Source organism: Nycticebus coucang, chromosome 10 (assembly GCF_027406575.1).
Source record: "Nycticebus coucang isolate mNycCou1 chromosome 10, mNycCou1.pri, whole genome shotgun sequence".
Taxonomy (NCBI): Eukaryota; Metazoa; Chordata; class Mammalia; order Primates; family Lorisidae; genus Nycticebus; species Nycticebus coucang.
Genome location: NC_069789.1, coordinates 82,357,002 through 82,370,029, shown reverse-complemented (window position 1 = coordinate 82,370,029; position 13,028 = coordinate 82,357,002). Strand labels below are relative to the sequence as shown.

At 50.8% G+C, this 13,028-nt stretch overlaps 1 protein-coding gene across 1 annotated transcript in view; it reads left to right on the top strand.

Annotated features, from left to right (window-relative positions):
• Positions 1–12,321, top strand: part of FAM163A (family with sequence similarity 163 member A) — a 70,972-nt gene extending 58,651 nt beyond the window's left edge. Inside the window, exons 2-5 of the mRNA XM_053604422.1 lie at positions 5,932–6,023; positions 10,329–10,350; positions 11,143–11,257; positions 11,862–12,321. Of these exons, the coding sequence (XP_053460397.1) occupies positions 11,165–11,257; positions 11,862–12,272 (504 nt within the window). The 5' untranslated portion in view covers positions 5,932–6,023; positions 10,329–10,350; positions 11,143–11,164 and the 3' untranslated portion in view covers positions 12,273–12,321. The remainder of the gene's footprint in view (positions 1–5,931; positions 6,024–10,328; positions 10,351–11,142; positions 11,258–11,861) is intronic.
• The last annotated feature ends 707 nt before the right edge of the window (positions 12,322–13,028 follow it).

Sequence of the window (13,028 nt, the reverse complement as noted above, 5' to 3'; positions counted from 1 at the left end):
CCACTTTCATCTGGGGGTAGAGTTAGAGCTGCCGTTTAGAATCAGCCAAAGCATCCCTCACTCACCCCAGCTATAGAATAGTACAAAGTGATATAGATTCAGCTCTAAGAGCTATCACAGGACTGTATGTAACTCAGACAGAAATAAGCTCTGTTGAGACAGGAAGAATAAGTTCAAGAGATCTATTGCACAGCATGGTGACTGGAGTTCACAGCCACATATCATATGTTTGAAAACTGCTGAACAAGTACATTATAGTGTTCTCAGCAGACAAAAAAATTATGTGAGGTATGTTAATTAGCTTGATTTAGCCCTTCCACAATCTATACGTGTATCAAAACATCATGTTGTACCCCATAAATATGTATAGTTTTTACCTTTTCATTAAAAAATAAAATCTAGAAAATAAAAAGATGCATTGTGAGACAGATGCTATTTCCCGAGTTTTGCTCCCTCTACACATCAGAACATTGACTCCATTAGTAATATAGGTCAATTTTTAAGGGTTTAAGTTGGAACTTCACAAAGACTTGGTTGAGAATTGCTAAGCCCGTCCCTAATGGGGAATAGGAGCAGTATACATTGTGATGTGCAGTTGATTAAGCTTGTGCATGGACAACTATTAAGAATACGAGGGATGTCTGGATGTGAATGTCCCATCCCAGCTCACTAAGTGAGGTCAGAAGCTCCAGTCTGCCATTCTGAGCATGTGGTTCTGTTCTGAAGCAGTGGGATCCTCTCCTTGCAGATTCCGCTGTATCTCGTGCTGAGCTCGCCCCATGTGGTCCTGTTGTGTGTGGAGGTGGGCACTTTTGCCTATTCTAGAATATTTTCTTTGAAGTGATTGAGGATTCTGAGTAAATCTGATGCCTTTTTTTAAGGCCACCAAATCCAGAAGCTGCCTTGTCCCACTTGGGACAAGCCCTCAGCCTGGCCCAGTCAGACCAACTGGCAAAATAAACCAGCCAAGCGCTCTGGGCTGGAAGAAAGGATTGGACAGCGGCTGAGTAATGCTCCCTAAGCCTCCCCCATGCCATGTGGGTTGACAGTTTCCACATCTCCCTGTTGCACTTGTTTATGTACTTTTGTGAGATTTACCTTGGAGTTAGTACAATCTTATCTCCATACAGTCCTGTGATAGCTCTTAGTTCCCCTTGGAACACCTTGAGCAAGCCTCCCACTTCCTGCTACCCTGAGTTTGACAACTCTTCTGTGGCCAGTCCCTGCAGCTGGCTCCCTCTGGCCACCTTGTTAGCCTAATGCTTTGCCCCTCCTTACCTCCATCTGGCCTCGGACAGCAAATTGTGTCCCTTCGATGGCCCGTGTTCTTATTGGATTTCTTCCAGTCTGCTGACATCTTGTTAGAGAGGAGAAACAAGTCCCGTGGATGCTTCTGTCTTTCCTAACAAGTCGGTTTAGCAGTTGTTGGCTGGAGGCCGGCTGCCTGGGGATCTCAGAACACCTTATATGCAATAGGAGGTATCAAGGACAGATGGAGAGAAATTCAAGCATAAGGTGCAACTCAACATACCTTGTGAAATACGAACCTCCTGTCCCACAACCCCAGGCCTTGGCGCCCCCTGTGAATGGTCAGCAATTAAGGCTGCAAGTTTAGGCCAGGAAAGAGCACTGGAGTTAGGACAGCTGGGGCAGCACAGAAATGGGCCACATGGCATGTTCCCTGCATAGTCAAAGCTGCTGTGGTCATGGAAGAATAGTGGGGGCAGGGTGTCCCAGCTCTCCTGGAAATAGCTGCGTGACCCTAGCCAAATCACTGTGGCCTTCTCGAACTTAACATTTTCTGAAAAATAAGAGAAATCAAAAACTGCCATGCCTGGGGATCAAAGAAGATGAAGCATAGCAAATCTCTGTGAACAGTAATGAACACTGTTATGAGGCAGAAAGGGGAACCCAGCCAAGTCCAAGATGAACCAAGGCCTTAACACAAGTGTACTGCTCTCTGCATTGACCTTTCCAAAGCAGAGAAAGCACACCCATGATCGGAACCACAAGAGCTTCAGGGATGAGCATTATCTGCTGGGAGGTGGGGCAGCGGGAGCTGGAGGTGCTGTGATGACCCACTGCAGGGACCGGTGGGCAGCCTGGGGCTAACGGGTGCTGAGGAAGAGTCCCACAAACTTGGCACGCACCTGTTCACTAGGTTCTTCATTTGACAAATATGCACTGAGCGTCTACTGTGTTCTGGAGCTAGACGTTCAGATTCACTGATACGTTGGCAGACACAAAGCAGCGTGCTCTCGGGGCTTCAGACTAAAGTCACATCCCTTCCCCAGCCCGAGGAGCCTAGAGCCAGGTTCTCAGGCTGTGGCAGTACAGGGGCTCCCACGTGGCTGGACCCGCTTTCCTTCCATGAGCAGCACCATTTTGCTGAGGGAACATGGGAGCGGCCTGCTTCTGTGTCACCTTAGCTAAGGACGAAGTGAGCTTCTCCCTGCACCTACAGAGGCATCGAGGCCCAGGTCTTGTTTGTTTTTTGCAGTTTTTGGCCAGGGCTGGGTTTGAACCCGCCACCTCCAGCACATGGGGCCGGCGCCCCACCCCTCTGAGCCACAGGCGCCGCCCTTGTTATTATTTTTTTATTCTCCCACTTTCATTCCCCTTTGTCCATAGGCAGCCATAATGTGTATTCATTTTCTTCATATATTCTTGAAAATACGAATTGCTGATCTGTATGCTTGTATTTTAAATATATGTAAGCAGTATTGTTATACAGCTCATGTATGGGCTTTTGGGGTTGGATTTTTCGCCCAGAGCCGTGCTGAGATTTCTCCTGGTTGCCGTGTGTCACTGTGGCACATCCAGTCCATTGTTTTCAATAGTTGCATTGTCCCCTGTGGTTTGCACCTCCCTGATTTCACCTTTCCACTCCCCAGTTATTGTCTCTGAGGTTGTCTCTAATTCTCTGCCACCATAAACACACCAGTATGGTAATGAACATCTTTGTACATGACCCCTTCTGGCCATGTTGAGAAACTGGGGGGACATAGACCCAGGAATGGAACTGCTGTTTCATGGGGGCAGATGTACTTGCTGTGGCTAAGTGGGGCCAGCTCACTCCCTCAATGCCTGCGCCGGCTCCACCCCACCACCAGTGCTCCTGTGTTCCCCCACCTGCACCAATACTCAGCATCCTCCTGTTTCTGATTTTTATCAATCCAATAGGCAAACAGTGATAGCTCATTGTGGTTCTGGTTAGTATTTCTCAGACTACTAATGAGTTTGTGCGTGTCTTCATTTTCTTGTTAGCCTTTATGGTTGTCCCCTTTCATAAAACACCTTGTCCATTACCCATTATTATATGAGGCCCTTGGGGGTTTTCTTGATGTTCAAGGGTTCCTTGTAACTCCCAGAGAGCCCCCTTCTCAAAGAGCACACACCCCGGCTGCTGTAGTTACCCATCTGGGGCAAAATGACCCACATGGTCACCAACTCCTCAAACCTCCATCCTGCAAGACAGGGCTTGGGAATGGGATACACACAATCCAAGTAAAGAAATCTCTCCCTGTTCCCCTCTGCCAGCCTCACCTGACGATTGTATTCTAGGAAGACAGGTCATAGGGGAAAAAACTGCTCCTCTTCTCTGGGGCTAACCTGCTGTGTCAATTTCATGAGTTAATAAATGATTGGAGAGGGCTTAATTTCATCAGAGAAATTGAGATCAGTCAGTGCTTAGGCCCCACTCAATTAACTTGTGCTCCTAAGGGGGCCGATCAAGGGGCAGGGGGCAGCCGATGGTTAATTACATGTGCTACGGCCAGCTATAGCTGGCGGCTCCTGCTGGCCTTCACCCAGGCAGTGAGGCGAGGTGGCCCTGCTGCAGTGAGGCTGAAGCCACTAAGGACAGGGGGCCACCGATCATTTTTCTATAAATAACTGATACATTAAAGAAGCATATTGCATTACTTGTGCTCAGAAAGCAACTTTAATTTTTTTCTTCCATTGTCCCTTTCCTTTCAAAGTGTTTTCAGTGGGAAAAATCTTCCCCTCCCCAAGCAAAAAGCCTTGGGCTGATGCCGCTGCATTTTCATCCTGTAGGTGACAGGTTACTTCATTACGCAGTCTCAGCTGGGAAGTTAGAATACACAATCATGAGTAATAATCAAAACATTCCCGGTTTAACAGTGTTAGTCTTTTCCTTTCCTCCGATTTGGATATGCTCAGGCTGGTAGTGGTTGGGAAGGTGGGACACACAGGTCCCTCTGCCACCTCCGCTGCCCCGCCCCCTCTCCCTACAACCACGCCCAGGAGCGGTTGTTTCATTTCTTGCCAGGATTGACACCAGCAGTTCTTGCTACCCTGTTTCCCCAAAAATAAGACAGCATCTTATTTTAAGGTGCACTCCCAAAGATGCGCTAGGTCTTATTTTCAGGGGACGTCTTATCTGTCCTGTAAGTAGGTCTTATTTTCGGAGGATGTCTTATTTTCGGGGAAACAGGGTAGTTAGAGAACTTGAGATGCTTAAAATTGGCTCTTGCTTTTGTGAATGTTTTTGTGGGCTTGCATAGGGTTCCCTTGCTCCAGATAAACCATATCTCTGTTTCAAGAGTCTCTTGCAGCCCCTTGCTCAGCCCCTGGGCATCTGGAGACGACCTCCAGCCTCTTCAGCTGAGGTCACTACTGGCACTCTGAGACTCAAGGACAGAGAGCCCCATGTCCTTCCTCCTCCTTGGGATGAGCGGCTTAGCAGTATCTCTTGCCACAGAAATCTTCCTTACCCAGCCTTCACCAAATTACTGCCCCATCTGTATTTTATAAAGTCGGTGAAAGCATTCACAGGGCTGGGACAGATGTTCTGACACTGTAGGGACTGCATGCTGCCAGGGCAGAGGGACCTGTCCCAAGCCGACTTTCGGACTTCTCTTTTGGCACATCAGTCCAAACTTCTACAGAAGAGCCTCGCTCTGACCCCCAGACACGTGTTACCAGTTCAATGGTAACGAGAACATCTTTGAGAAAAGAAAGCCTGACTGCTCAGAAGGGAGCTGGAAGACAGCACACAGCCCAGATCCAGAAGGGAGGTGGATGTGGGGGCAGGGCTGCTCCTTCCTGCAGTCACTCTGCCACCTTCTCAGCTTCTCCCAGAGCTCTGCCCGGAGACCTGCTGGGCTCCCATGGGTGCCACTCCACACCCGCAAATGTCTGTCCCTTAAAATCAACTTCTGGCTGAGGCCAAGAACCTAGAAGTGGTCAGCCCTGTCCCCTTGGTATGTGGCTCTGTGGATGTGGTTGATGTTTGGGTCTCCTCAGCACTCTGGAGGCCTCCCCTCCTCAGGACCACTGGGCAGATGCTGAGTATCACCACGGGTGGCCTTCCTCTCCCACCCCTCCCCAGCACAGGGCCTAAATGCTTCTAAATAATGTGGGGTGAGTACTCTAGGCATTTAAAGAGATCCCAAATAATTAGCCTGTACTGAGTTCCTAGATGTCTCAGGAGAGTCCTGCCTCTTCCTCCTCCCTCAGCACATCAGCCTGAACTTGTTGATCCTCTTGTCCTGTTGATGTGTTTGTTCTGGTGGAAGTCAGGATATCAGAGTGGGAGAAAGGAGTATGCAGCACCAGACACTGGAAATAATGGGCAAGTCCGGGGAAGAGTGGGGAAGGGAATGGGAGAGAGACAGATGGATCAGTCATGCAGGCCCCAGGGGTATCTCGCCTGCAGGACAGATGTGAATTCTTCAGTGGAGCCTTGTGTCCCCTACAGCAGCACTGAAAGAAGGAGGCAAGGAAACGAGAACACGTGACCCTAGAGATCTGTGCTCATGTTCTCAGACTGGGGGCCTCAGAAGCCAAGACAGCTGCAGGGGTCGGGAAGCAAACCCCCTAGAGTCACAGGGTCACACCAGATGCTGGCACGAGCCTCTCGGGCTCCCTGTCCAGCCTCACTGATCCTCCCCCTCTCTTCTCTGGCAGGGTCTGATGCCCTTGGCTGTGATGCACCCCCGACTTCTGTCCTCTCAGGCACAACCTGCGTGACTGAGCCACTGCTGCTCCAGCTGTTTCACGTAAGTGTAAGACACGGGCCAGTCCTTTCCCCCCAGAAGAGAGTGTGTAAGGCACTGGGTGGGTAAGGAGCTTTAGAAAGTCCTCGTCACAGAGGGCAGGCCCTTGGGATTCTTTAGTAGACATTGGTGTTTGCTCCTAGCCCCTGAATTGGCCACCACTCAATCATTCTGTCTCAGATCTGCCAGGGCCTGCGTAGGAACACAGAGGCTTTCTCCTGCAGAGGCAGCCGGTATGATGGAGACGCCATAGCATTGGCTGTTACATCCAGACTTCTCCTCCTGCATCATAGGAGCCCTATTTGGGGAGAGTGGAGGGAAGTAAATTAGTTATCTTTTGCTGTATAACAAACTACTATAAACTTAGCAGTTTAAAACAACACACCTTCATTATCTTGGCATTTCTGTGGGTCAGGAATCAGGCATGGCTGGTTAAGTCCACTGCCTCAGAGTCTCAACCGGGGCTGCAGTTTCATCGGAAAGCTCAACCAGAGAAGGACCCACATCTATTGTTCTTTATGCGATTGTTCAGTTCGTGTTGAGCAGCTAGGTGGAGGACCTCAGACCCTAGATGGCAATTAGCCAGAAGACACCTTCAGTTCTGTGGCACGTGGGCCTCCCACACATGGCCACTGCTGCATCAAAATCAGCAAGGGAGAGCATTGGCTATCAAGAGAGAAGTCAGAATCTTACATAATCTACTCACAGAAGTGGCATCCTTTGCTGTATTCTATTGATTAGAAGGAAAGCACAGGTCACACCCATGCTCAGGGGTTGGGGGGTGCATGGGACACAACCGCCAGAAGGGAGGGGACATTTGGAGCCATCTCAGAGCCTGCTCACCATAGGAGGGAATAAAAATGGAGCACTTTGCAAATGTGGGGTGCTGTTCAAGGGGTGAGGAGGTATTGTCAGCATTTGTACAGGCACAAAGAAATAACCTGACATAACCAAAAGTCACGAAGTGCAGGAATTTAAATACCAAATTGTACCATTAGTACTGGGCCCTTGGTGAAACAGGTTGTGAGCTGGTTAGTTCACTTCACGCCCTTTACACGTGCCTTTCCGGCTTAGGATTTTAAGGCCAGACTTAAACAGCCACAAAATGTCTGGACCTGCCTTTCCCCCACAAATTACCAGGTTTATAAGTTTTTTTTAGAGTATGCAAGGAAGTCACACATACATTGTACTTCTTCCTTGCAATCATACTTGATAAGTCTGAGGCAGAAAGTCGATACTTGATTATGATGCCTCACAATCATCCTTGTGAGAGAAAAGTGAGAGGTATGTGAGAGCTGAGATTTTTCACTGATCTTTACTTTGTAAAGTTTCTGAAATGAGTGGCTGCTAGGTGGCACAGTTGGGCCTCAAACCTGGGCCGTCAACCTGGCTCTGCCTGCACTGCCATGCTCCCCCATTTCTGGACCACCACTGCTGCACAGCCTCTGTGGTTCTGGAAGAGGGAGGCTGGGCACAGAGGGCAGTGCAGAGGAGGGTGCTGTTCTTCCATAGCTTCTCCATGATTCCCTGCCTCTGCCCTCCTGGGCATATCCTAGGGGACTAAGCCAAGCCTTTCTAGAGAGTGGATCCCTGCTGCCTTCCCTCAAGGCCACTCAGTAAGCCTGTCTCCTAAGCAGCCCTCATAGTGAGCGTGCTGCGAAGCAGAGGAGCTTTTGTATGAAAGTGCATAAATCCTCCCCAGGTTGAGATTCTTCTGCCCGTCACCAGACGCCCCAAGGAACGCCTGAGCATGTCCCACCATGCACCTGGGCAAAGTCAAGCTGGTCTTAAATAGTAATGGATTCCCTGGCTTATTGTACCCTCAATGAATCCCCAACAATAAAAAAAAAAAAAAAATAGTAATGGATGCTCAGGTCCGCAGAATGAGCTGAAAGGTGCTACTTTCTGCCACCTGGTGGTACATCAGACTCATAACTGCCAGGCCTATGCCTAGCTGCCCTGCTAAACGATGAGATGGTTACCAAACCTGTATTAAGTACCTGCTATGTGCCAGGTGTATAATGCTGCAGGGGGATAGAACAGTATGTGGGTCATTACAAAATTCTTGAGATACCCAAAAATCAAGAAACATAAAACCCACATGGATGGAAACAAATGAAGCCCTCCTAGCAACACCGATAAACTGAGCAATTTGTCTGGATAAATCAGAGATGGCACCATCAACTGTGTTTCTTGGAAGTGAAATAGAGGCCCATAACACGGTCTATCTCAAAACTTTGACAGTGACTCATGTGTAAGACACAACCCCTGACCCTTTACAGTTTAGTGGAAGAGTCAAGATTTTGCAACATGAAAAGCTCACTTTTATCTCAGACAGATAAGGTTTGGCAAATGGAACAGGGAAAGACATTGCAGTACAAGTACAGAGATGAGAACTCATCAGGGACAGGCGGTCAGGAAAGGCTCTCGGAGCTTCCATGGAAGGGCAGGACTTAGACACAGAAAGATCATGGGCTCGGTGCCTGTGGCTCAAGCGCCTAAGGTGCTAACCACATACACCTGAGCTGGTGGGTTCGAATCCAGCTCGGGCCTGCCAAACAACAATGACGGCTACAACCAAAAACTAGCTGGGTGTTATGGTGGGTGCCTGTAGTCCCAGCTACTTGGGAGGCGGAGGCAGGAGAATCACTTGAGCCCAGGAGTTGGAGGTTGCTGTGAGCTGTGATGCCACAGCACTCTACTTAGAGCGACAGCTTGAGGCTCTGTCTCAAATAAAAAAAAAAAAAAAGATCATGACCTTCCCTACTGAAAGCCCCTCAGGAACCCCTGTCATCTCCAAGGGAGTGAAATCCCAGTTCTTTGCTGGACTTACAGCCTCTCCAGCCTCATGCCTACCCTGGGCCTATCCCAGGCTATCCAGATTCCTTCCAGTTTCTAGAATGCCCTAACCCTGTCCCCAGGTTCTTCACACCCTGGTCTGTCCATTCTGCTCTCTCTACCTTGTCTACCGGATGAGCTCCCACTCAGCTTCTAGGATTCAGCTCTGACGTAATATCTCCTATTATATGTCTATCCCCGAGAATTAGTTGGGCCTCCTCTGTTCCCAGAGCCTTGGTCTGTTGCCCGTCTCACGCAGTCCCATGAGGTGTGCTAAGTGTCTTCTCCTCACTAGGCTGTAAGCTTCTTAAGAACTAGGACAGCCTGGCCAGTCAGAGGGCTCATTAGGGGGAAAGGGGGGTGGAGGAGTAAGCAGGTGGTAAGCTGCAAGGAACAGGGGGAGGGCAAAGCTTTTGCAGCTCCAGCATGCAGGGGTGTGCAGCCTGGCCCACGGGCTGCATGCAGATTGTCTGAGGTTTGTTTTGCTTACCTGTGGTGTCAGATATCATGAAAATTGTGCATGGATCTTTCTTTTTTTTCTCATCAGCTTTTATTAGGGTTTATGTATTTAATGTTTGGCCCAAGACAACCCTATTCTTCCAATGTGTGGCAGAGAAGAAAAAAGGTTGGACACCCGAGGAAAGTTTGTGTCCAAATGCATCTGGTATAGCCAGTGTGGTACCCTGGAGTCACAGAGGGGCACAGGGCTGGGATGAGAGGCTTAACTGCCGGCTCTAGGAAGGTGCTCAGAGGCAAAACCAGGGAGGTTGGTCAAGAAACCCTGGCATCTGGGCAGGCTTAAGAGGTGAAGAGTCTTCACTGAGTGTGAAAGAAGAAATTGAGGATTTTAAAGTCTGGGCAATAAGGGGAATATCCAGTGTCCTTGTCCAACTTGAAGGTGCCGGTTAATCACCCGAGACCCCTGAAAATGCAGACTCTGACTGGTTAGGACTGTGGTGGGGCCTATGAGGCACCCACACCACACGGGGAACCTTTGAGGGGGTCAGGAACAGGCCACTGGCTGAGGGCAGCCTTCTAGGAGTGTAGGGGTGAGCATGTGGTGTCTTTGGGTGAAGAAAAGTGTCCCCCTTCCACCGGGGGAACTGTCAGGGTGCACAGCCTTGTGAGCACAGTGTGGTGGGTTCTTAGCCCCCACTTGCCCTTTGACTAATGAACGACCTGAAAACCCCTTCGGAACCACCAACAGAGATGGAGGTCAGAGGTGGGGAGCTCATTTGGAGGGCAGGGTGATGACTTTAGCCTGTTGTAATGTAGTTTGAGATGACAGTGGGACAACCAAGTGAAATGTCTGTCTGCTAGCAGTAGAAACTAGCTGGACTCTGGTCTGTAGGGTTATTAATGATATGCCACACAGGGAAGAAAGCAAGGTGGAGGGGTGGGATCATCTAACCCTTGGGCCCTTTGTTGGACTCTTCCTCCAACAAATCTGTCCCCTTTTTTGTCTTTCAGGTCACCGTTCCCTTTACTGAACGTAAGTGCTCAAAGCCATTCTTCCACCCTCCAGAAGCTAAATCCCCACTCCCCCTGTTTCCTTGGTCACTGGGAGGCTCAGAAATCCACATCCACTGGCCTGAATGGGGATTCTGCTCGAGGCCAGGACAGCCTCACACCCAGGGCTTGTCTCTATCCCGTTCTTTCAGCCCTGTTGACCAGGACCAGACCCCCAGTCTGGCCACAGCCTGCCAGGAGCTGCCTCCAGGCTCTCCTTGCCCTTGTCTTCCAGGAGGCCTTGAAGGAAAGGAGAGAGAGGAGAGACAGCCCCCAAAGAAATGAGAATTTAAGCCAGGGCAGAATCAGGCAGAACTTTTGAGACTGGGGCCCTGTCCCCATCCAGCCTGGGTGGAATCTCAGCCAATTAATCTCAGCCCTAGTTCATCACATGTACAGTAGGGATAAGTAATAACTGCCCCAAAATGGTGTTGTGAGATATGACCTTGCACAGAGAAAACGCTCAGGCTGCAGAGGCCATCGTTCTGTGTCTTGGAGCCTCATAGAGGGGAGGTCAGAAGGGAGTAAGAAGGGAGGAGCGGGAGAAGAGGACTAGCAGAGAAAGACAGCAAGAACTTTTTGTAACGGACAGCAGCAGGTCTTCCCTTCCCTCCAGTAGCTGTCACCCAGGCCCAGGCCATAGCCCATCCTGTCTTCAGGAGTCCCTGCCCCTGCTGCCCTCAAGTCCTCTCACAGACAGTTCCAGGAAGGCTCCCCTGGACTGGAGGCCAAGGCAACCACAGCTGGTCCTCCCCTTCTGCGCACATCTTTGCAGAGTTTGATGGGGCGTCGGGCGGATGACAGCGGGAACGGTTGTGATCACCGGTGGAATCCTAGCTACGGTGATCCTCCTCTGCATCATTGCCGTCCTGTGCTACTGTAGGCTCCAGGTCAGTCCCCTGGGTCTGTACTAAGGCTGCCAGGCCACCAGCAAGCCACGTTTTCATTAAGGGAGCAGGAACCAGAGGCCCACTTGGGGGCAGACAGAGCCCAAAGCCTGGAATGTGGGAGACGTGGGAATTGGGGCTGTTCAAAGGGGGCTGTGAACCCCCATACCCTGCACCCTTCAGAGCACCCACAGGGAGTGTGCTGGGAATATACTGAGTCTTTGTGTCTCCTGTGCCCCTGAGGCTCCAGGAGTGGTGGGAAGAGCACCATCCGGGGAGACCCTGAGAGCTGCCGCCAGCAGCCCCCCAGCCCTGCCCTCAACACATCCCTCCTTCTCCGCCTCCCCATCTCTCAACCACAGCCTGGTTAATACACTGAGGAGGAGAGGGAAGGGAAAGGGAAGGAAATACTGGCCCGGCAGGGTTGGATATGCATACTTGTGGGAGACTTGTGGGATGCGACCTTGGTTGTTGAGTTTTATCTTCAGCACCAACAAAGGGCTGGGCCTTGGGACCCAGTGGGGCAGGGGCGTGGGTGCCTGTGTGCGTGCAGAAGTGTGCCCAGCCGAATCCACCCCCTCTCAAGTTCCGCTCTCACCTCCCCCAGTATTACTGCTGCAAGAAGAGCAGAACCGAGGATGCAGACGAGGAGGAGCAGCAGGAGCATGACCTTCCTGTGCACCCCAGAGGCCCCAGCTGCAATGCCTGCAGCTCCCAAGCCCTGGACAGCAGAGGCGGCCTGGCACCTCTCCCTGGAGAGCCCTGCAGCCAGCCATGTGGGGTGGAAGGAAGCCACTGCACCACCTGCTCCCCGTACAGCTCCCCCTTTTACATGCGGACGGCTGACATGGTGCCCAATGGGGGTGGAGGCGAGAGGCTCTCCTTTGCCTCCACATACTACAAAGAAGGGGGGACCCCATCCCTCAAATTGGCAGCGCCCCAGAGTTACCCGGTGACCTGGCCAGGCTCTGGGCGTGAGGCCTTCACCCATCCAAGGGCTATTAGTACGGATGTGTAACACCCTCCACCTCTGACCCACACACGCTGACAACTGCTGCCCAGCAGGGGAAGGGGGCAGCAAGTGGCCCTCCAGCAGCCCCACAAGGGCCATCTCTGCTTCTTTGGCTTTTCTTGCTCTACAGTAGAGGGCTCATCAGGATTCAAGCTTTTGAGTGCATTGAGACCCAGGACAGGGCTGGCTACAACCTTGTGGCCCAGGGATGGGACCTGATAGGTTGAGTCTGCAGCTTTACCAGTTTCTCAGCTGGGACGTGGCGCCAGCAGCCCCAGCACCACCACAACCCTTTCCAGTGCCCCCGAGCTCCTCCCTTTGCTGGGCTGTGAAAAGGAGGGCTAAGGAAAGCTAAACAAAGGCTCTGGAGGCTTCCAGGGTCCTTGGGAGATGAAATGTCCATGCCTGGAAAAAGGGGGGACAAAGGAGAGAAGAACTAAGACATTCTAGAATTTGAGAAGCGATGGGAAGGCATGGTAAAGGCACTGGACTCGCTTGCTAAGATGAATCCCAGAGCTAATTCACAATCCAGTTTCGTACTTGGGGTTACCATAGACACTGCTGTGGTGTAGCTGCTCCCATAATTGAACATACATGAAATAAATCCTGAATATACCACTTCTCCATTTGCTCCCTTCCTCATGGAATGCTTGAGTAGACTGTAAAGGCCATGACCTAATGTTATTTGTAGAGATTGCACAAAAAAGGGACCACCTTCCTGAAAATTCTTTCTCTGCCTTAGGAGTCAGCTGCCCTCTGCTG